Source organism: Bubalus bubalis, chromosome 19, assembly GCF_019923935.1.
Source record: "Bubalus bubalis isolate 160015118507 breed Murrah chromosome 19, NDDB_SH_1, whole genome shotgun sequence".
In the NCBI taxonomy this organism is placed as follows: domain Eukaryota; kingdom Metazoa; phylum Chordata; class Mammalia; order Artiodactyla; family Bovidae; genus Bubalus; species Bubalus bubalis.
This window is the reverse complement of record NC_059175.1, coordinates 28,141,886-28,167,262: the sequence shown is the minus strand read 5'-3', so window position 1 is coordinate 28,167,262 and position 25,377 is coordinate 28,141,886. Positions and strand designations below refer to the sequence as shown.

The following is a 25,377-nucleotide window of genomic DNA, read 5'->3' as shown; positions in this document are numbered from 1 at the left end:
ATATTAACATTTAAAACCATGAACTGACAGCTTCCTCTCCTGCCTCTTTCCATTTTAGCTCCACGGTGCAATGTATGGAAGTGGAATCTATCTTAGTCCAATGTCAAGCATATCATTTGGTTACTCAGGTAAGCTTGTATTCCATTTCTAACCTCAAATTTATTAGGGTTTTACTGTTATATATTCCAGGTGGTGGTGGTGGTTTAGTCACTAAGTCATCTCTGACTCTTGCAACCCCAGGGACTGTAGCCTGCCAGGTTCCTTGTCCATGGGACTCTCCAGGCAAGAATACTGGAGTGGCTTGCCATTTCCTTCTCCATTTCCTTCTCTTTAACCCAGGAATCAAACCCAGATCTCTTGCATTGCAGGCAGACTCTACCAACTGAGCTATACAACCTTTTTATCAAGTGAACAAAGCTTATTTGATGTATTTGTATTAAATTCATTTGATAAGTGTCAGAAATAAAAACAAAGCTCACATGCCAAGATTTATAATATTTCCTCTAGTGGTATAACATGGAATATATGTTTTGTTAATTTCAAAAATTGACAAATTTTAATGTTACTTTTAATTTTCAGTCATTTCTATTTTTATTCCATCTACATGAAACATTGATAATATAGTATGTACAAAGTATTATGGAGAGAACTGCAAAGTTTATGTACAAATTAATCCACTATCATTGAATGTAATTCTGTACCATGCCAACTTCTTACCTTTGGATCATTATGTTGCTGTTCAGTCACTCAGTCATGTCCAACTCTTTGCGACCCCATGGACTGCAGCACGCCAGGCTTCCCTGTCTTTCACTGTCTCCTGGAGTTTGTTCAAATTCATGTCCATTGAATTGGGTTGTATTATTATATATCCCATAAAAAAGTTTTAAATGATATGGAAAACTTAGGTTTAGAAAGACACCCTCAAAACCATATTACTTGTTGACAATTTGTTGTTAATATTTTGGTGAGATTGTTTTAATTTTGGAATAAATTGAAAGCATGTGCTAAGAAGGAGCCTCGTGAATTCAAAATATGGCAAGAATGATTACCAAATTGTTAGCATCTGTAATATTTAGGTAGTAAAAATTTGGGGTGTTTTTTCTTTGAAATATTTCTTTGGAATATTTCACTTTGATCAGATTTTTTTTTAAGAACAAAAATGTATTGTTTAAGTATAAAGTAGTTATGTTCTTTGTTTAGAAAGATGGTAACGATAACCCTGTATGCAAGACAGCAAAAGAGACACAGATGCATAGAACAGTCTTTTGGACTCTGTGGGAGAGGGCGAGGGTGGGATGATTTGGGAGAATAGCACTGAAACATGTATAATATCATATGTGAAACAAATTGCCAGACCAGGGTCGATGCATGATACAGGGTGCTCGGGGCTGGTACACTGGGACGACCCAGAGGGATGGTATGGGGAGGGAGCTGGATGGGGGGTTCAGGATGGGGAACACATGTACACACGTGTTGGATTCATGTTGCTGTATGGCAAAACCAATACAATATTGTAAAGTAATTAGCCTCCAAAAAAAAAAAAAGAAATTGAAAGTACACAGAATGGTATAAAATAACAGATGAAAAATTTTCCTCCTTTCCTACAGTCTCAGTGTTGAGTGCATTTCCCTTTAGACTTTTAAATGCTTTATGTTTGGCCTTCTGTATGCCTGCATATATATAGTTGGTTTTGCTTATGTGCTTGTGTGTGTGTGTGTGTGTGGTTACATGATTCCATTAAACGATTTCAGGAGATGTTGTTCATGTGGTACCTGTATGGCAAGTTTCAAGATCGTCATGGTATAGAAAAGGAGACTTAGAGAGGTCTAATAACTAGGGGAGCATTAACCAGGCTCACCTCTCTGATTGTTTTGTCCAAGTTCATACTCTTTCAGCCACAGCATCTGATTTCTCAGAGTTCTATCCTGACCTTTTCCAGAGTACATGTCCTAAGAGGACATGTATGCCTGTTATGACTCAGTGTCAAAAGTCTTATGGTGCCACTTCCCATATATAGATACTGGTCAGAGCAGTCACAAGGCCCTCCAGATTCAAGGGCTGGGGAATTAGACTCCATTTCCTGATGAAAGAGCAGCGAAGTCACATAGTTGAAAAGCATATTGTTGAGAAATATTGTTGCAGTGATCTTTGAAAATACAATATGCCCAAATAACACTAGGAAAATAAATATCAGAAGAATAAGATAATATAGGAAAGAAAATAACATAGTTCAGTGGAGAAGATGATTCAAATCAGCTGAAGTCAGACTCTAAATCTTACTAAACCAGAACACAATAAAAAAGTAATGTAAAACCAGTTTTAATAAATAAATGCAACCTCAGCATAGATAAGAAAAACACAAGTGCTGTGATTTTCTGCTTCATATCCTGGTGTACAGACTCTTTAGATGGGTTCATGGAAAGGTTTGTGGGGGATACAAATGAATGTGAAATTTGTCTGTGTGAATGTACATCTATCTGGAAGAAGGATCCATAGATTTCATCCAATTCTTTACGTGTCCTTGATCTGAAAAGAAAAAGTAAGAACCTCTACCATAAGTTCAAGTACCTCCATACTTGATTTTGAAGGCTGTAGCTATAGGAGGTAGAGAGCAGACCAGTGTCTGCATATAATAGCCTCTGCCTTTCCCTCAAATAGGGCTTCCCTGGTGACTCGGACGGTAAAGAATCTGCCTGCATTGCAGGAGACCTGGATTCGATCCCTAGGTTGGGAAGATCCCCTGGAGAAGGGAATGACTACCCACTCCAGTATTCTTGCCTGGAGATTCCCATGGACAGAGGAGCCTGGAGGGCTACAGTCCATGGGGTTGCAAAGAATCAAACATGACTGAGCGACTAATACACTTTCACTTCCTTCAGAACTGTCTCTGAAACCTTAGGCCTGTTTCTCAACTTGACTCCACCTACTTGTGTATCTTTGGGAGAATGTCTACTTTGGAAAATGCTTATGTCACACCATTTGCAATTTGGCCCATAGACTTTACCCATTTTCATTAAGCCTTTTATTGAAACAGCAATAAACAGGCATCTCAACTTCAGGATAGTAGATGAGCATTGTTTTTTTAAAGTATAGCTACAAATATACCTACTTTAAACAGATAGGAATTTTATTTCTATTTTGTCTGAAATATTTCACAGTAAAAAAGCCATGGAGTTAACAGAGTCTGGTAAGATTTGTGAGTATCTTAGACAAAAGGACTTAGTTTTCCTTGATTAGGAGGAATAGTAAATTCTATAGGTATTGAGCATATATCAGCAACTCATGAAGAGGCAGTATTAATATCTTTTTTAAATCATTCCTATTTCCCACCCCTTATCTATTTTCTTATCACCAGATGATAAGAATGAAAGTTTGGTCCTAAAAGCCTTTTAAAATCAAGTTTTAAAAATGTTCTGATTATATCAACTTTATGCAAGAGGTGAGCCTATCCTTCTTTTCAACACAAAGAAAAACAAACTGTACTTTCCACTTTGTAACTTGACCAGAACTTCCACACCCACTGACTTTCCTCCCTCCTTGCTCAGGGCACAGTGGCTGATCCTTCGGGAGCCCTTTGTGACTGTCTGGGGCTCGACGCTGTCAAGCCTTTGCCTAAAGTGGAACTTGGCAGTGTAGATGGATTGTATTTTGAGCTGCATCATACAGCTTTGTCCCTAAATTATTACTTTGCTAATGTTTTTAGGGATGAACAAGAAGCAGAAGGTGTCAGCCAAGGATGAGCCGGCTTCAAGCAGTAAAAACAGCAGCACATCACAGGTATTGTAGCAACTTGGGTGACTGTCTCTGATGGGTGAACTCTAGCGTCCTTAGCCAGCAAGATTTTGATAAATACTCAGGCTTTTTAAATCTGCAAAATTATTTTAGACATTACTCATGCAGAAACAAAACTCACCCTAAAATATAATCATCCAGATGCCTTTATTCAATCAGTATGCAGCAAATATTTATTGAGCTTCTACTAAAATGCTGGACATCTCCTAGTCATTGAGCTATAGTGATAATCTACAATAGACAAATCCTCTTGAAACCTGCATTCTACTGAGTGATATAAATAAATTAAATATGGGACTTCCTGATGGTCCAGTAGTTAGGAATTTACCTTCCAATGCAGGGGTTGAGGGTTCAGTCCCTAGTCAGGGAACTAAGATCCCACATACCTACAGACCAAAAAACCAAAACATAAAGCAGAAGTAATATTGTAACAAATTCAGTAAATACTTTTAAAATGGTCCACATCCAGGAAAACTTTAATAAATTAATTAAATATTTATTTTAGTAAAATGTCAGATGGTGGTAAATCTGGATAAAAATCAGGGAAAGAGGTTGCTGAATGCTATGGATTGAAGATGGAACTTGAATGAATGTTAAATGGGATGATGGGGAAAGAATACTCTGAGAAGGTTCTAGTTAAGTAAAGAACCTTGACTCAACTTATTGGATTGAGTAAATAAGTAATGAGTGCACGAGCCATGGTGCTCTCTGGAAGAAAGAACATTACAGGCATAGAGAAGAGCAAGCACAAATCCCTTGTTATTTCAGGGAAAACAAGCATTTTGGACAAATTACAATCCATCTGATGAATAATGTAACTTTAGATTTTTTTTAAAAAAGAGTGTAGCTAAGCTAATATCTGAAAACAAAAACAAACCCCCAGATTTTCTACATGAGATGTTTCTGAAACCTCTGTGGCTTAATGTGTTATAAAAATGGGATGATTTTGAATAGTTAGGTGATCTAGAAAAATTGATTGTAATGTTTCAAAAGATAATGCAGCTTTGTTTCCCTCTAAACAGAGATGCTAGACTTCCAGTAAAACTAAATTTGAGTTCTGATTCTGTGTTGTGGCTACTTTTAAGTATTTTCAGGTCACTTATTTTGAAAGTGATTTAATTATGATTATGTACAGAAATTAAGTGATGTAACAAATATAGATTGACATTAAGAGATAACTCAAGGATATTACTGCTAGTTGAGAAAGGCCATTTTTTAAAACTCTGGTGCTATGTTAGTGACGATTACTTTTTAATGATGATTCTTTTCACTTGAGTGACTGTTCCATTTTTACTCTAATTTTTAAATTCTTTTGGAATTCAGTCACAGAAGAAAGGACAGCAATCCCAGTTCCTGCAAAGCCGTAACTTAAAATGCATAGCCTTATGTGAAGGTAAGTTGAAAGTTTTATAGTCCTCATAGCATTTATTCTCAATCTTACCAGTATTTAAGAATTTAAGTGTGTTTACAAAATGCTCATAATAGACTAGTGAAAGCTTTGTTCCTTAGGACCATCTCAAAGAGCATAGATGGAAAATACAACAGAGATCATAAAGGTTAAAACAAAGAGCACAACTGGCAAGGTTTCAAACAGTGCTATATTTTATTCTTGGCAGCTATCTCAGAAGAGTAATTATCTCTTTCTGATCAAGTATTGTTCATCTCTATTGTTCATCTGTACCCCTTCCTCTTTATGTTGGTGTCTGAATGTATAATACCATGAAAAATCTGAAAGATGAACTGAGCACTGAGTAGATAACCCAGGAAGTCTTTCTTGTCTACACTGAAATTATTCTTCTTTTCTGAACTTGGGATAGAAAATTGATGGGTGATTATCAATATCATATACTTTCCTTTGTTCTTGCTTTAAAATCTGACTTTGGCTAAAAGTTCATTTTTTCTTCTTCTGTTGGGAGTTTTGGTAACCACTGTTAACTGTCTTTTAGGTTTTTCAACATTTGATAGTTGTAGAGGATGCTAGCTTACCTTCTACCTAGTTCCCAAGTCAGGACCTGTTTGCTATCATAAATACAAAGTGATTTCCTTCCTATTGTTACGCTAAGTGTGTTCCAAACATAAAATTGCTACTTGGCATTTCACTGTTTTTATTTACATTTTTTGATAGTTTAATAAGATGAAACATTTTTCATATGTTAATTTGTACATGCATTTTTGCTTTTGGATTTCTAAGAAAAGGGATATCAGATCAGATCAGTCACTCAGTCGCGTCTGACTCTTTGCGACCCCATGAATCGCAGCACGCCAGGCCTCCCTGTCCATCACCAACTCCCGGAGTTCACCCAGACTCACGTCCATCGAGTCAGTGATGCCATCCAGCCTTCTCATCCTCTGCCGTCCCCTTCTCCTCCTGCCCCCAATCCCTCCCAGCATCAGAGTCTTCTCCAGTGAGTCAACTCTTCGCATGAGGTGGCCAAAGTACTGGAGTTTCAGCTTTAGCATCATTCCTTCCAAAGAAATCCCAGGGCTGATCTCCTTCAGAATGGACTGGTTGGATCTCCTTGCAGTCCAAGGGACTCTCAAGAGTCTTCTCCAACACCACAGTTCAAAAGCATCAATTCTTCAGCACTCAGCCTTCTTCACAGTCCAACTCTCACATCCATACATGACCACAGGAAAAACCATAGCCTTGACTAGACGGACCTTTGTTGGCAAACTAATGTCTCTGCTTTTGAATATGCTATCTAGGTTGGTCATAACTTTCCTTCCAAGGAGTAAGGATCTTTTAATTTCATGGCTGCAGTCACCATCTGTAGTGATTTTGGAGCCCAGAAAAATAAAGTCTGACACTGTTTCCACTGTTTCCCCATCTATTTCCCATGAAGTGATGGGACCGGATGCCATGATCTTCATTTTCTGAATGTTGAGCTTTAAGCCAACTTTTTCACTCTCCACTTTCACTTTCATCAAGAGGCTTTTGAGTTCCTCTTCACTTTCTGCCATAAGGGTGGTGTCATCTGCATATCTGAGGTTATTGATATTTCTCCCTGCAATCTTGATTCCAGCTTGTGTTTCTTCCAGTCCAGCGTTTCTCATGATGTACTCTGCATATAGGTTAAATAAACAGGGTGACAATATACAGCCTTGACAAACTCCTTTTCCTATTTGGAACCAGTCTGTTGTTCCATGTCCAGTTTTAACTGTTGCTTCCTGACCTGCATACAAATTTCTCAAGCGGCAGATGAGGTGGTCTGGTATTCCCATCTCTTTCAGAATTTTCCACAGTTGATTGTGATCCCCACAGTCAAAGGCTTTGGCATAGTCAATAAAGCAGAAATAGATGTTTTTCTGGAACTCTCTTGCTTTTTCCATGATCCAGCAGATGTTGGCAGTTTGATCTCTGGTTCCTCTGCCTTTTCTAAAACCAGCTTGAACATCAGGCAGTTCATGGTTCACATATTGCTGAAGCCTGGCTTGGAGAATTTTAAGCATTACTTTACTAGCATGTGAGATGAGTGCAATTGTGTGGTAGTTTGAGCATTCTTTGGCATTGCCTTTCTTGGGATTGGAATGAAAACTGACCTTTTCCAGTCCTGTGGCCACTGCTGAGTTTTCCAAATTTGCTGGCATATTGAGTGCAGCACTTTCACAGCATCATCTTTCAGGATTTGGAATAGCTCAACTGGAATTCCATCACCTCCACTAGCTTTGTTTGTAGTGATGCTTTCTAAGGCCCACTTGACTTCACATTCCAGGATGTCTGGCTCTAGGTCAGTGATCACACCATCGTGATTATCTGGGTCTTGAAGATCTTTTTTGTACAGTTCTGTGTATTCTTGCCATCTCTTCTTAATATCTTCTGCTTCTGTTAGGTCCATACCATTTCTGTCCTTTATCGAGCCCATCTTTGCATGAAATGTTCCTTTGGTATCTCTGATTTTTTTGAAGAGATCCCTAGTCTTTCCCATTCTGTTGTTTTCCTCTATTTCTTTGCATTGATCACTGAAGAAGGCTTTCTTATCTCTTCTTGCTATTCTTTGAAACTCGGCATTCAGATGCTTATATCTTTCCTTTTCTCCTTTGCTTTTCGCTTCTCTTCTTTTCACAGCTGTGTGTAAGGCCTCCCCAGACAGCCATTTTTCTTTTTTGCATTTCTTTTCCATGGGGATGGTCTTGATCCCTGTCTGCTGTACAATGTCACGAACCTCGGTCCATAGTTCATCAGGCACTCTATCTATCAGATCTAGGCCCTTAAATCTATTTCTTACTTCCACTGTATAATCATAAGGGATTTGATTTAGGTCATACCTGAATGGTCTAGTGGTTTTCCCTACTTTCTTCAATTTAAGTCTGAATTTGGCAATAAGGAGTTCATGGTCTGAGCCACAGTCAGCTCCTGGTCTTGTTTTTGCTGACTGTATAGAGCTTCTCCATCTTTGGCTGCAAAGTATATAATCAATCTGATTTCAGTGTTGACCATCTGGTGATGTCCATGTGTAAGAAAAGGGATATAGTATTTAGAATAAAATTGTTCTTTAATTTTTTTCTTCTCTTTACAGTGATCACCTCACCTGACCTGCACAAACATGGAGAGATATGGGTCGTCCCAAATACTGATCATGTCTGCACAAGATTCTTTTTTGTGTAAGTGTAAAGGCTTAAAATCCTACGTTACTGTCTTCTCCATAAATGAGGTAATAGTGACTATATTATTGTTTGGTCACTTAAGCTGCCAAAATATAACAAATATTTTCTCATGTACTTCCCGGGTAGCTCAGACAGTAAAACGTCTGCCTACAATGCAGAAGACCCAGGTTCAATCCCTGGGTCAGGAAGATCCTCTGGAGAAGGACATGGCAACCCACTCTAGTACTCTTGCCTGGAAAATCCCATGGACCGAGGAGCGTGGTAGGCTACAGTTCATGGGGTAGCAAAGAGTTGAACATGACTGAGTGACGTCACTTTCTTTCACTTTCTCATCAGGGCTTCCCTAGTGGCTCAGACAGTAAGGAATCCGCCTGCAATGCAGGAGACCTGGGTTCGATCTCTGGATTGAAAAGATCCCCTGGAGGTGGGCGTGGCAACCCACCCCAGTATTCTTGCCTGGAGAATCCCCATATACAGAGGAGCCAGGAAGGCTTAAAGTAGATGGTGTTGCAGAGAGCCAGATACAACTGAGCAACTAAGCACAGCACAGCACAGCATTTTCTCATCAAATTAATGTTTTTGTTTTATTTTAATAAGCTGTGAAAAACATGGATGTTAAAAGCCATTAGCTTAGAAGATTTAGAAAAACACGGTCTCTTTAACCACTGTGTATGTATGTACTGTGTTGTTGTTTAGTCGCTAAGTCACGTCTGACTCTTTTGGGACCCCATGGACTGTCGTCCGCCAGGCTCTTCTGTCCATGGAATTTTCCAGACAAGAATACTGGAGTGGGTTGCCATTTCCTACTCCAGGGGATCTTCCCTACCCAGGGATCAAACCCACATCTCCTGCATTGGCAGGCGGGTTCTTTAGCATTAAGCCACCAGGGAAGGCCCCATATGTATGTATACATGTGTATATAAGTGTACATATACATACATACAGCTCTTATATGTATCTAGATAGATATACACATTAGATTACTTACAAAAGTGTGGTTATTGGGAAATCATAGGTCTAGGACAATAACCTGGATCTTGTAGCACCAGAGTTGTTATATATCCTCCAGTCCCTAAAGACAAGAAGAGAAAGCAGTTATGAAAACCTGTCAGGAGAGTCATTTCTAGTTCATCGTGGCTCCATGAAAGGAGTCATGGCTGTCAATTCAGAGACGTAGGCAGTCCAGGGGGCCCTTGTGAGGTGGAACCAAGCAAAACCTTGATGTTGCCCTCCTGCCAGCGCCCTGCTGGGACACCCCATTGGCCAAACTCTACGGGAAACTAGAGGGCAAGGGAAATTATTGATTAAGTCCATACAGTCAGCCTCCTGGGCTAAAAGGCAAGGTAGAGAATGGTGTTCCATGGCCCTGGAGACTCCCAGGAAAGCATCTGATTTTTAAGGTTATAATTCAGATGAAGTTATAGCACAGCACAGGTCTCTCGTGAAAGGCAGTCAATGAATATTTTTTTTCCTTTCATCTTTCTTGCTCATATTGTTTCTTATTCATTGTTAGAAGATTGAATTTCTATAAGACACCTCCAATCACAAAGTTGTTCAGTGAGTGTGAGCTGGAAACTTTGATGGAATAGTAACTCCAGAGTCCTTTTCTTAGCCTGTCCCTAATTAGTTAATCTATTCCTTTTAGTGTTATGTGTGCTAAGTTGCTTCATTCATGTCCAACTCTGCGATCCCATTGACTGTAGCCCGCCAGGCTCCTCTGTCCTTGATTCTCCAGGCAAGAATACTGGAGTGGGTTGCCATTCCCTTCTCCAGGAGATCTTCTCTACCCAGAGATTGAACTCTGTCTCCTGTATTGTCAGACAGGTTCTTTACCACTAGCGCCACCTGGGAAGCCCCATTTAGTGTTAATGCTAAAATTCAAATCTGTTGAGCTAAATAAACAACTTTAGATATGGAAGTGCTCAGAAGTAGTATTATTTCTTTGCAGTTTTACACAAATTATATCTAAACTAAATCAGTAGGGCACATATGTGGATATTGACTGGAGAGAAGGATTTCTGTATTTCATAAGAAAAAAATGAGGAAAGACCATCTGAAGACAAGAGAAGAAAATACTTTCAGTATCCTCAGATATTTTCCAAATAATACAAAGGGGAAAATTCTATTAAGGTAATGATTTTGATTTCGTTATAAACACAAATGAGATTTCATCCTTCATCCCTCAGGAGAGAAGAGACTAATTAAGGAAAATTGATAAGATTCAAAACACATCAAAAGGAAAATCAATTCACTAATGAATGTACATTCTAATTACAACCATCAGTTTCTTTCTTTATAAAAGATATAATCACAGACTTCTACTAGTGTTGTGACTCCCCAGTGAGCGGTAGCATCTAGGAAAAAAATAAATTGAGGAGAAAAAATGAGTTTTCACAAATATTCTGTAATCAGACAGAAACTAAATTTCTGTTCTTATTTTATTTATTTATTTTACACATTGTGTGATTTCTAGTTAGGAACTGTTCCTGATGACTAGGATATAAAGTAGTGAATTATAATAAATTCCATGCTAATCTGATTTCCAGAATGAAGGAGAGAATAAAACAGCTGTGTGATATTCTAATCACATTCTTCCCAAGAAGTAAACAATACCAGAGAATGAGGGGAAAACAGGGGAAATTTTAGGGATTAGGGCATCAGAAAAAATTTAAAGTAGAATTTAAAGGACAATATCAGATAGGGAAAACAGAAGAATAAGAAGTTTGAAAAAAATTTTGTTGGAAAATTCCAAAAATGAATAAACTTAACCAAATATATATGCTTCAGGCAAAATGTAGTCATTCAGATTTTAAGAACAGGTTCCAGCCAGTTTTGAGTGTCTAGGAACTGATCAAGCTAAAGCTTGATTTTGTTACTGATCTTGAGACTCATGTGCACAAAGACATTAATGTCAATATATAGAAAGCAGGCAGCTGTTTTTAAAGGGCCAGATTTGGGCTTAAACAGGGGATGTAAAAACCACTTTGTGCTCTGGTCATATACAACAAAAATGTTTATTTCACACTAAATGGGGATTTTAAAGCTGGAGAGGAAAACTTGGTATTTTGGTATTTTGGAATATATTTGATATTTGATCAAATATCAAATATATTTTATATTTACAGAAAATATTGATATTTTCCGTAAATGGGAATGAATAATAAAATCCAAGAGAAGGCAATCGATTGGGTGCATCTAGAGCCATGGGCACCCCGTGCTACCCTACCCCCGTCACTGCCATCGTGAAAACTTGCAGAGGAGGGAGTGTATCTTCTCCCTCAGCTACTCGGGACCAAGGACACTTTAAGAACTGCCAGGTTTTTGTATCTTTCTATCTGATATTTCCACCTAAATGTTTAATGCTTCCAGGGTTCTTTGATTTAGAGCAGGAAGGTTTGCAAATGAACTGTTACTGTATTTTCTTTGTCATATCGATATAAGGTATATATTTTCAAAACATTTCAAGATGTTCAGAAATTTAAGAGCAGAAAGGACAAAATAAAACAGACCATCTGCAGAAGAGAGATGTGGGGTATTTTCAGGTTCTGGAGTGAAGCAGATATCTGTGCTAAATTTCAGAAATTCCTATCTAAATCTACTTTTTAAGGTCTAGCTCAAATACCACCTCTTCCATGAAGCTCCTAATAAAAATTAACCTCTCTTCCTGGTATTCCTACAGCTCAGTGCAGAACTTCCATTTAAATCCAGTTTATTCGTTGTGTCTGACTCTTTCATGAGGCTATATGTTAACTCTTAAAGGGCAGAACTCCTATTGTTGTTGGTTTTTTTTTTGTTTTTTTTTTTTTTTTACTGCCCTGCATGCCCTGAATCAGCTTGCATAATATATGATACACAGCTGCTTTTCAGTAAATTTCTAATGAACAAAAAGGTGAGGGGGCACAAAAAGGAAAATGTCTTGGAATATGTATGGTTTTTATTTTAGGTCAGAGTTTGAAATATATCTTAAAAAGGTAGCTATAAGAGAAGTTTATGAAATAAGAACTGTAGAATGGCTATTTTGAGAAATAAGAGATACATTGCACCATGATTTTGCAAAAAAAATACAGTGTTTGAATGGGAGCATAGCAAGGAGACAGCTTATTTATGAAGTTAGACAACAGGACATTCAGTCATGGCTCAGTGACATAAGCTGTGTGACATCAAACTGATACGATCTGAGAGCTTTGCTTCATCCCCAGTCTGTAATAAATCCAATTTCTCTGTCTCTAACCCAGATCTCTTTCCAAGATTGAAACTGCCACATCACTCCCCTACTTAAAAGTCTTTGATAGCTGCTTACTGCTTATAAGATGAAGTCCAGTCTCCTTTACAAAGGGAACCAACTGACTCCTTGATGCTTTGTTCTTTTTTTCAACACCACTGTGTTGAAGGAGGAAGAGATGGCCAGCTGCATGGCCCATCATTTTCCACTGGCCGCTGTCTCATACCTGGAATGTTACGCTGTGCAACCTGACCTGTATGCTGGGATTTCTGCACTCCATGCTGTTCTTCTTTCCTTTCTTCATTAAGCTTGGATCCTTTCTTTCATTCTTTTCCCTGTTGCCTATCTCTTCAATATTGCCTGTCTAATTCCCCCTGCTCATTTAAATCTTAGTGTATATCTTCCCTCCTCCCAGAAACTTCTCTTGATGCCTTTGTGCTGCTCCTTTTTGTTACTATATAACACCTTGGATGTGTTTCTATGATTGGATTGTTCTTTTTATGTATTGTCTCCTCCACTACTGCTCTGTATGCCTCTTGAGATTGGGGACTACATAGCTCACTAGCATACTGCTTGGCAGATACGTAGGAATGAATGAAATGCCAATTTTATAACTGCTTGCTAGATATTTCCCTCCCCTCCAAAGTCGACTAATTTTCAGATCATTATGTACAAAGTGGAGCCTGTTATTGCTAAATCCCCTATCTGCTTTCACAACTTCCTCCACCTCTGCTCACGTCATACATCAAGGAGACTTGGAACCTGAGCTGTAGCTTTCAGTTTCTTTTTCCTTGCTTGCTAGTCATCAGTTCCCAAGTACATCTTTTCACGATTTTCTTCTGTAAACACATTTGTTTCCATGTGTATTGTAATCTCCCTGCAGTACACCAGAAGATTGCTAGTTATTTTCCTTGCTTCTGCTTTCTTCATTGCTCCTAACCTATTTTTTTATACTGCCAGATTATAAAAAACATTATACACTAGTGGTACCTGTTCAATGTACAGACACTGAAATCAAAAGCAACTTGAAAGAGAGACAGTCACCCATCATATTCCCGCCTTAGAGTTAACAATGGTTAATAAGATCATACAATTTATACCACATTATTTTTCCAAAAGGAGAGTTTGATTATTCCTTGTTCATGAAGGCTAATAGTTATTAACAAAACAAAACAAAAAAATTGGCATTCTGCAACATGGTGCCCATCTGACTTGACTTCAATTATCCATATAAACCACTCATTGAATAAAATTATTTTCCAAGCCATTCCTTGAAAAAACTTGGAATTGTTGTTCCCATTCACCGGGCCTTTGCTCAGTCCAGTGCTTGGCCTTACCAGTTCAGCCTTTAATCAACCCTTCCAGGCGTAACTATGTGGTCTTTTCCATGGGACCTTTCCCGGCGTCCCAGTCAGACAGGATATCTGTCTTTACTGTGACTTCTGCTTGCCCTTTCTTTGTTCACCCAGACTGCCTTGTCCTCCAGTTAACTGCATAACTCTATTATCTCCCCTAGTAAAATGCAAATTCTGTCTGTGTTTGGGAATCTCATGTCTTGTGCAGAAAGACTTAATACATATTGAATGAAAGCAGTGACAAAAGACTGAATGTTCTAACTTAATCAAGAGATTTCTACATGGGCTGTGAAGTAGACAATGCACTTACAGCATCAGATTTCTTACAGGAACTTGGGAGATGTGCTGAATGTCATTCAGTTCACAGTGAGTTTCTCCTCCCTGCAGCTAATGAAAAGCAGTACTACCATTTCTGGATTCCAGATTTAGAAAATCAGAAAACACATGTATGTGTACCAATCTTAAAACTGTCCCAAAGCTGCTATGAGCTTCCCAAGTGGTGCCAGTGGTAAAGGATCCTGTCAGTGCAGTGAGAGACCCAGATTTGATCTCTGGATCAGGAAGATCACCTGGAGAAGGAAATGGCAACCCATCCCGGTATCCTTGCGTGGAGAATCCCACACACAGAGGAGCCTGGCTGGGTATAGTCCATGGCGTCACCAAGAGTTGCCCACACTTGAGCAACCAACACTTTCACACTTTTTATATCACTAATAACATAAGTAATTTTTGTCTTTTTGCAGATAATTTCATATTTCCTTCTTCAGAAGCCCCCACTCAAATGTATCACTTCCCTGTTGATATCATTCTTGCTCTATTTCTTTTTAAAATTTTGTTGCTTTCTAGACGTAGGTAAACTGCAACATGTTTAACGTAAAACAACAGTTTTACGTTAACAACTTAGTAATAATAATAACTGCAAAATAGTCTATATGCTATATTATAGTAAATGCTATAATGCCACTAGTAATTCATGTATCTAAGCCCTGCTGGTTGACTAACTCAAATGGTAGTTGGGTTTTCCTTTATTATTATATATGCTTCATAGTTTCAGACACCCAAATGCCTTTGATCAATTTTATCCTTCAGCCCTCAACTGTTGTATTTCCTGTGGGCTTCACAGACAATGGAAAAATAAGCATTTTTCCTGATACTTTCAGCTCAATTTCTCATTCTTACTCTCTGTTCTTTTCTCCTTTATGTTCTTTCTCTAAATTATTATAGTTTATTTAAAGAATGTGAGCCTCACCTCCTCTCCGTAAGTCAAAGGCTTTTCGAGTGTCAGTGAATGTGTATTTGGGTACAGAGAACCCTTCCATCTGAATGGAAGATAGAGTGAGGGGAGAGTGATGGGGCATGACTGGAGAGGAAGTTTATGTTTGGATTACAAAGGACTCTAGTGTGAATGGCAGTGACGTTGGATCTTGTTTTACAAGTAAAGCAAAGGCCATTTGCATCACTCTAGCAGGGCAGAGAATAGTCTTGTAGGAGGGATGGTGTGGATAAGTGTAGAGCTAGAAAGACTAGTTACCATGTTTAGTAGAATAGTCTAGATCAGCGTTTCTCACTACAAAAAGAAGTGTATTTGACATTGGGACCAGGGAAAGAACAATCTTGGTTGGTACTTACTGCCCTTCTCTATTCTAATTTCATTGAAAAATGCTAGCCTGCACAATCTAAATTAATTTCAGAGCCTGCTAACTATATACAACGTGCAATTTGAAAATCACTCATTAGATGAATAGTGTGTGTGTGTGTGTGTGTGTGTGTGTGCGCGCACTCAGTTGTGTCCTACTCTGTGACCTCATGGACTGTAGCCCACTGGGCTCCTCTGTCCATGGAATTTACCAGGCCCAGAATACTGGAGTGGGTTGCCATTTCCTACCCCAGGGGATCTTCCCAACCCAGGGGTCAAACCCAAGTCTCTTGCATCTCCTGCACTGGCAATCGAATTCTTTACCACTAGATTTGTTTACCAGTGAAAGCCTAAATGAAGTTGATGGCATCAGATTGAGAGAAGTTGCAAGTGAGAATAAGTAGGAAACTGGAAGTGAGATAGCCAGATGATTTATTAGATTTGGGCACATGGAATAACCAAGAATAACTGGTTTTCCTGTTATTCCTGATAGATGGTAGTACTTCAAGTTTAAAGATTGACAGAATAGAAAAGAGCAGTCAGTTTTGAATTAGGAAATTAAATTCAGTTTTAAATACACCACCTCTGTGATTTCTGTAGGAACTGTATAATTAGGGCAAGATGTAAAGATTGGAGATACAGTTTTAGGAATCAGCAAGTGGCTGATAGTAATAACAGTGGGAGAGACTAAAGACTATGTTCTTTCTTTGCATATCATGAAAAGAAAGAGCACGGAGGAGTGAATTGTGAATAAAACCAGCATTGAAATGGGAGGTTAGGGAAGAAAATGCAATGAAGGAGACTGAGAATTAATTATCAAAGGGCCAACTAAGGAGGGAAGAGATGATACAGCTTCACGAAAAAGAGCCATCAACTGTATCCCATGCTGCGGACATAGTGGATATAGTCTTCTAGTTGCCATGGGCAACCGTTGTCAGTATTTTTCGGGATAGTAGTAGGACCTGAGGGAGAAGGCAATGGCACCCCACTCTAGTACTTTTGCCTGGAAAATCCCATGGATGGAGGAGCCTGGTAGGCTGCAGTCCATGGGGTCGCGAAGAGTCGGACATGACTGAGCGACTTCACTTTCACTTTTCACTTTCATGCATTGGAGAAGGAAATGGCAACCCACTCCAGTGTTCTTGCCTGGAGAATCCCGGGGACAGGGGAGCCTGGTGAGCTGCCGTCTATGGGGTCGCATAGAGTCGGACACGACTGAAGTGACTTAGCAGTAGGACCTGAAGAATAATTGCAATGTGTTAAGGAGAAAATGGAAATTATGATGTATTACAGACAAATTTTAATCAACATCCACTTTAAATTAAAAAGAAGAGAGATGTAGGCTGCTGCTGGGATATCTATTAAGATGAGAATATTTTACTCAACATTGTGTCCAAAGCACAGGGGACACAGTAGGTGTGTTGACTATACCCAAAGTATCATAGACATAATCTCCTATGAGGAAATTTAGGCTGGAGTTACACAGTGGACTGGTACCTGAAATTGGAAAGTCATCAAGAACAAAACAATTCTAGGACCTGCCATTCTTCCCACTTTTCTCAAAGCAATATGGTTTTCTTTGTGTCTGCTTTATACTCTTTTTGTCAATCTCTTTAAAAAGTTTTCCATAATCTGTATCCTAGAGGAGCTAGCTCAGTTGGTTTGGTAAAGCACCATTATCTTCTTTGGGCTGAGCCTGCAAGCCAGGTTGCTTCCCCAGCCTTGCTCAGAATTATGGATGGCTCAACCTACTCTTGATCCAGTGAGTAGCCAGAGTTTATACAAAAACAAGGCTAACATATTTTACTTGTCCAATAAGATATATTTCTATACAGTTTGCTTCAAAACACCTGATTAGATCTGGATAATTCTAAAGTGTTTTGCTTTACACATTCTCTAGTTTGTAACAGAGGCTTCTCAGGTGGCACTACTGGTAAAGAACCCACCTGCCAATGCAGGAGACATAAAGAGTTGCAGGTTCAACCACTGGGTCAGGAAGCTCCCCTGGAGGAGGGCATGGCAACCCACTCCAGTATTCTTGCCTGGAGAATCCCATGGACAGAGGAACCTAGTGGGCTATGGTCCATAGGGTCATAAAAAGTCAGACATGATAGAATATTGTTTGATCTCCTGAGAAGATATTTACAACTGGGCTTTGTAGCATATATCCTATTCTTTTTTCACAATAATGTTTCACCACTGAATGCCTTATATATACATATGTATACGTGTGTATTTGCACAGTAAGAATTAACCAAGTAGGCAACCTTGGGCCATTTCTTAGGAGTTTAAAAAAAAAAGTGTTAATCTCTCAGTTGTGTCTGACTCTTTGCAACCCCATGGACTGTAGCCTGCCAGGCTCCTCCGTCCACGGGATTCTCCAGGCAAGAATACTGGAGTGAGTAGCCATTTCCTTCAGGGGGTCTTCCCAACCCAGGGCTCAAACCTGGGTCTCCTGCATTAAAGGCAGATTCTTTACCATCTAGCTACTAAGGAAGCCCCCTTAGGAGTTTAAACTTGATACAAATGCAGTTATCACTGGGTTTTTAAGCAGTTGATTATATAAAGACCTAACTTCTCATTGTCATATGTCATTTATTTCGTTTTTCTGTATTGTACCGTTTCAGGAGAATTTTAGGTTTGGTGAGAAAAAGACAGTGGCACACATTAATCTCTGAGACTCTGTGCTTACACCCCTGGTTATCTATTTTGAAGTAATTACCACTTCTCTAAAGCTTCTGTCTTGAAGTCATTTTTATGAAGTAAAATTAATTCATTACTTATTCTACTCTGAATATTATCATGGAAGTTTAAAAATTCATTCTTGGGAAATTCTTATTGCCCAAGTAAGTTTATTTGAGGAAATGAATTATCATCTAAAATGTAATTATTTCTTTCTAAAGGACTTAGTAATCGCTGTCTTTTAATGTTGTATTTTCACTTCTATTACTTAGCTAAATTTGGCAGACTTGCTTTCTTATGTGTAGTACCAGCATAAATAAGAATAGGGGTTTAATTTAGTTGGACTAAATACAGCAACCAGTGATAAGGAAAAAAAAAATTACAGCACTGATTACAACCGAATAGTAATTAAAAGGCAAGAATCCTGCAGGAGCAATGGTGGAAGGTAAGGTGATTTTTCTGAGAGTGTTACTGATCAGAAAATAAAGAAATTATTGAAGTAGTAATGGAGCAAAGAAGTCAAGAAACCAAGGAACATAAAACTGAAGTCAGTATGTTCTTTCTCAGCAGGCTTCAAATAACAACTGCTGAGGGAAGTGTTCACAGGGCCGAAGACACTGGCGTGCTTCTTCCATTCAAGCAATGCTTTATGGGGAGTTAAAATTTAAAATGAAGGGGCAAATCAGGGCATGATGTGGAATAATCATGTGTTTAGTGATGTGACCTTTTCTGCATTTAGTAATGTGATCATGTTATTAAATATAACTGAGAATTGTCCTGTTGATTCTTTTGGTCTGTACTTTAGGTATCAGAGAGCATTTCTAAGCTGTCTTAAGTGCTCTCAAAATGTTCTTGAATGTTTCATCTTTTTGAATGTTTCATGTTTTTGTGTTTTAGCTATGAGGATGGCCAAGTGGGGGACGCAAACATTAACACTCAAGAAGGAGGCGTTCACAAAGAGATCCTTCGAGTAATTGGTAACCAAACTGCTACTGGTTAGAGGACCACCATTTAATTAACAGGATTTGAAAGCCTTCCTCGGGTTCAAAGCTGGATTTTGAACTGAAGAAGATGATAAAATAATTTATTGTTATTACAAGCAAAATTAACCCTTTGAATACTGATTTTTTTCTTAGTATTTCTAAGTATATCATTAAATACCTAAAATGGTATATAGTTTATCAATTGTAGGGTTATGGAATCTAGTAATAAAATTACACAGCACTTAAACTGAAGTTTGGGTTCCTCACACAATAAACAGATTGAAAAAACAGTTTTGTGCTGATATTTTTATATTAAACTCTCTAATTGGAAATTTAATATTATATACCGACATCTTAGGGTACCAAAAGAGAATTGAAAGCATTTTATAATGGCGTCTAAATCTATAAGAGAGTTTGCAATAAGTATAATGTTTGCCCATTCTGATGTGCTATATAATTAGCAGTATGAAAGTTCGAATGTTTTGGGGAGGGATGTTTCCTAATCTGTTATTTTTCCTTATATAAAAACAATTAGGTCTTTAGATGCAGTTGCTTTGCCTAAAAGTGTGTAATATACGTATCTATAGATTCATGCATCAAATGTCTGATTGTGCATATACGTGTATCTACACATATATGTATTTTAACAACAAAGATGGCATAGCTCCACAGTTCTGTTCTCATTCAATGGAAAGAAAATAATATTCAGTAAGAAAATGATATTCTCTCTGGACATAAAGCAAGATATGAGCCAAATTCATCACCATTCATTCACTGAAAATATTTGCAAACAAATTTTCTATTTGTTTAAATAATTTTTCCTTCAGTTAAACTCTTTATAATGTTATAATGTTGTAATCTGGGGTATGTAGACACCCCTGGTGGACTAAATCTGTATTTGAATGACCATATGTTTAAAAGAAAGACCTTGAATTTAACCAAACAGTATATATATTTTTATTTCCTACAATGGAATGTTTTTTACATTTATTTATACCACACCAGCCTTTTTATATTTTTTCATTTAAGATCTGTGCTTAGTTTGTTTTTCATGTTGAGAAAGAAGACAAACTTTGAAATTTCTTTTATATTAAAAGAATATGAATACGTTTACAGAGAACAATAACACCAGCTCTCAGCATTCTCTTTTCAAGTCATGTGCTCATCAAAATCGTTTCTGTTTCTTTGGATCCTAAGTTCTTATTCATTACAAGTTTTAATTGACAGTGTTTATTTTCCTGCATGATGTTTTTGGAATAAGGCCATTCATGAGAGCAGTTTAATTAGCAAGTCTGCCACTCTATTCAAACCCTGAATCAAGGCTCATATCTGACTCTATTTAAAAAGAAAAAATTTTAAATGTACACCCATTTGCAAGTGTAATATTATAAATTCTGTGCTTATTTCCTTTGGTATAAAAGGTGAGAACAAAGGTCATCCGCATTGTTAAGGGTTGCCATCTAGGAAGCATTTCTTAATCATTTGTTTTCTTATATTGTAAATAATTGATATGCCACTTATTTCTGCAAAAATAGACTTGAAGTGGTTGGGATATTCATCATTGTGATAGGATCCACTTAAAATATTGATCTGTTTTGACTTGTGCCTCTGAACTCAAGGCCAGACTGAAGGATAATATTGGTATGGCAGGGCCAAGATACAGTATCTTATTCAGTCTTCTGTGACCAGATATTTGAAGACTTTACATGGGACAAGAGGACTGCTTGCTTCTTTCTGCCGTGACTCCCATAGTCTCCCAAGTCCCCTTACTGTGTTTTAAAAAGTAACAAAAGTAAAAAAATTACTTTTTCAAAATAATTTTGTGGGACATTCGTATATATGATATAAATATAAAGCTGTAATAGCAGGATTTGGAAATTGAAATCCTGAATCCACATATGTTTGGCCACTAGGACCACTGAGGCACCTCCAAAAACTCTCTGTAGTACCTCCAAGCATAATTTAAAAACCACCAATCCAGTAAGGGTTTATGTAACAGTTGAGTGATCAGTAAGGAGTGTAATGTTAGAAGCTGAACTGGAAAAGGAGCTTGGAGGACTCAAGGGAGACTATTTAGAGGAGATAAAACTTCATAATACAAACTTCTACTATCAACTTAAGCATGAAAGTAGATTCAGCTAACAGAGCAAGCGAAGTAATTGATAGCTTTAATGCCTACTAAATTATTACAGATAATAGACATCTTTTATGATAATGTCTTCTAATGATAATCAATTGAATGATTTTGCAAGGCAGACTGACAGATTTTAATTTTTTTTGAAAAACTGTCAGAGCCTTTTTAAGCCAATATTCTAAAAGTAAATATTTAAATCAGTATTCTAAAATCCAGTCTTTTAATTGGACTTTTGATGTTGGGAATGCTATAGTATACTGATGCTTATCTTTATTTCTACAGAATCTAATTTCAATACCTATTAGTAGATGAATATCGTGCTTTCAAAATCCAAGCAGGTCCTTTAAATTTAGAAGTTTAAAGATTATTATCACGCCTTGATTCAGTCAGTTCTTTTAAGAAATTATCTTTTGACTTATTTGATGATTCCAAATATGTGATATTGTGTTGTTCTTCTATAATCATTGAAGTCTGTTCACTGATGCTTTGTAATAGTCACATTATTGATGTAGCCATTACTGCTTAATATTAACTCACTGAGCAAAAGCAGTCATTTATTTTCATTCTTAAAGTAGGGGAAGAAGAGCCTTAATTTATTAGTTCTACTTTTTTTCCTGCGTTACTGATTTTGTAAACATTTCACTATGAATAATTCGTCCTCTGTCATTGTCCAGTGTATTTAAGAAGAGAAGAAAACATTCAAGAAGAGAAAAACAGTAATAATATACTTATAGCTGAGTGCTATAAAATACGTTATGGTGAGGTCTTTGATGCCTTAAATTGTATTCTGTTACAATTATTTTTATTTTGTTGCTCAACAAATCTCAGTCAAATATTGGATTTGAAGGTGGTTTTTAAATTTAAAATTTAAATGTAAGAGTATCACCTCTTTATATTCATCCTCAAATACTATGTGATACAAGAAACTTAGGCAAGCTATTTTAATGCTATGATATTTCTCATTGAAAAATTTAAGAGTTTAGAAAAGAAATCTCTCAATTATTCTCCCCTCAGCTAAAAGAAAGGAAACTTTTAATATGTAAGTCTATGAATCTTTATTATCACTGAAAGAATTTTAACAGTACTTTATACTGTAATACCATAATTTGCCTTAGGGCATGGTGTTTTAGAAAATTCTAAGGAAGACTTCATCATCCTTGTTAAAGTTTGAATGACTTCATCAGATAGTGATTTAGTATGTCAGGAAGGGACATTCAACCTTGGACTGTCTGCCATCTAAATATATGGATTTCATGGTGGCACTTGAAGCACATTTTAAAAGTATGTTATTCTATTGTCCTGCTGAATTCTTCATTATAATACTACCTCAGGACGAATGATAGAATGTCTGTTAAGATAAATTGGGTTTCCAGTAGAAGGATCAAATAAAATTTTACAAATAGAAGTGATCAAATAATTAAACAGTCAAGACCATGCTGGATCTTTGTTATCAATTACCTCTTGACAGTACGGTAATATGGATATTTCAGTCACCAATGATGAATAACATAGTTATCACCCAATGAGTTATGTGAAGGGATTTCAATCTGCAAAATTTAAAGATAATTAGTTCCCTTTAATACTAGTTTTCTACATGGGTCAATTTTATGTCCATTTACCTGAAGCTGCAAAAAATTGCCCACTCTTAACAATTAAAGAATTAAAATACCCAACTGCTATACCAGAATGGCAGACTGAATATTCAAGTATTCTAGCATTGAATGCCTGCTAAATTTTTGTCAGGTTATAAATTTGATGTATATTATTACCCAGTAAATTTTTCTTGGGAATTTTGTATACACTCTGATATATTAGGATAAGTTTTTGTAGTTCAAAGGAATTTCAAATAGTTTTTAGACAAAACATATCCATGAGTGTGAAAAAGCTGTGTTGAAGAATAGATTACATTATACATTTACCAGCAAGTCAGTAAAAAATAGTGCTTATTTACATAGTCAACATAATTTAATGTCCTGAAAATAATTTCTTCAATTGCCCAATATTTAATGTATCATTTGAGATTTTAAAAAATACAGCCACTCCTTTATGTAAACATTAAGACATGCCTATGTTTCTTTAACTCTACAGCCTTCTTTACAATAAATTTATTGACTTTTGTGCACAAAATAGTATTGCAACCTGCTATTTAGCCTTTGGTGCCTTAGAGTTACTATAAATATTTAACAATATGTACATAATGTAAATACTGCCAAAAGATCACTAAGGCCAAATATTTTCTCTATTCACTTTTTACTGCACTTGCTTTCTATTGCTACTTAAGCCTCTTTTATTCAGCTTTGTAATAGTTCTAACATTGTAGCCAATGTAAATGTTTACTTTCAATAAATCTGAATTTGTTCAACAAGTATGGTATATGTGGGCACTATTTTGAAAACTCGGTTAGGCCTTAGATACTCCTCATGATGAATCTTGCTTCTGGGAACTAGATATTTGAAGTTCTCAACAAACTCTAAAAATGATGCTGCCCTTTTTACTTAAAAATACTTTTAAAATAAGAGCAAATAAAAAAAAACACTCTTCTTGCCAATATTCCCCCAACTATTAATAGTTGCAGTAGATTTAATTTGGTCATGTGAATACCATTTTAATTTCAAGTTCCATCAAGAAATACAGAATTTAAATAAAATATTTTTGTACATTTTATATATATATATGCTCTATTTATAAACCTACTGGCATGGTATCAACTGGAGCGTCTCAAATGAACTGTCCCAACTTCTCTAAGCATTCTGACTTGATTAGTAATTGGAAATTGATTGTTAAAGCACTGCTTTTTATAAAATGCACTTCATTAACTGAATAAGATATTAGTCCATAAATAAATACTGTTCTCTAAACACTTTAGTAGTAAATATTTGTAAAGAGCCAAGTTTATATTTTCATAATAAATATTTTACTTATGTTACCTTTATAGCTGTGAAACCATAGATAACAGATTTCTGTTTTTTAGGTTTGATTTCAGTCACTCTAGAAATATTTGTTAAGAGTTATAGTATGTATCTTGATGGTCAGTATAAGGAATAGAGAATATTAGATTTTGTGTTGACCTCATGGAGCTTTCAATCTATTTGGAAAATGAAAACATACACTTTTGGAAATAATTCATTTATAGCCCAAAGTCAGTGATGCTGAATGGGAACGACCAACAGTACAGGCAACAATGGAGGAGATGGCTTGGGAGATCTGTGGGCATGAGGACAATTAACAGTCTGTCCCCTAGCTGAGGACAAAGTCTTTAAAACAAAGACAGAAGGAAAGCTGGTATAAGACATAAAGTAGGCTTACAGATGAAAGACTTGAGTGAAGCTACACAAGCTCCTAAATACTTTTATATTTGTTGAAATAAAAACTGCAATCCAAATGGCATTTTGATCCTTTAATCCTTTGTTAATAGGACACTTAATCCTTAAATTAGTGTTGATGAGTAGTGTACTACTAATTTCCATTTACTTATTCACCACTTTTTCATAATCTTTCTGTAACAAAGTTACAATGATTTGCTTTTATATCTGCTTTTGCTTTGTTGTAGATAATATGTATATCAAAAAGCACTTAACTGCTTTTGAGTGTTTAGTTTTGGATTGCTCAACCAAATTTTTAATGATTATCTTTTTGACTTCATGGTTCAGTCTTACTGACTGCTGAAGCTGTCATTCTCTCTGACAGGGAATGACATTTCTCCTCATAGGAATGTTGCTGGCAAGAGTGTTGTTCTGCATTCCAGGTTAACTAAATAAAAGTTATACAGGCCACTTTTTTTGAAAGCCAGTGTTGAGAATTCGCTGAATAGTTGGCCTCTATCTCCATTCCCAACTTCCAGGTCCCTTTTTAAAATTATTTCAAATAGTAGTCATTTGTAACTTGTATCTAAAAAGGCTGAAAATTTCAAAGATACCAAATATATATACATAGTTTTAAAATCATGTATTCTGGAGTTTCAGATAAGA

At 36.9% G+C, this 25,377-nt stretch overlaps 1 protein-coding gene across 3 annotated transcripts in view; it reads left to right on the top strand.

The window, feature by feature from the left end:
- The window catches only part of PARP8 (poly(ADP-ribose) polymerase family member 8), a 196,176-nt gene extending 172,402 nt beyond the window's left edge, over nucleotides 1-23,774 (top strand). For all 3 annotated transcript variants that reach the window (XM_025270536.2, XM_025270537.2, XM_025270535.2), the window contains exons 23-27: nucleotides 59-128; nucleotides 3,704-3,777; nucleotides 5,116-5,185; nucleotides 8,310-8,394; nucleotides 19,190-23,774. In XM_025270536.2, coding sequence (XP_025126321.1) covers nucleotides 59-128; nucleotides 3,704-3,777; nucleotides 5,116-5,185; nucleotides 8,310-8,394; nucleotides 19,190-19,292 — 402 coding nt within the window. In that variant the 3' untranslated portion in view covers nucleotides 19,293-23,774. The remainder of the gene's footprint in view (nucleotides 1-58; nucleotides 129-3,703; nucleotides 3,778-5,115; nucleotides 5,186-8,309; nucleotides 8,395-19,189) is intronic.
- Nucleotides 23,775-25,377: the final 1,603 nt, after the last annotated feature.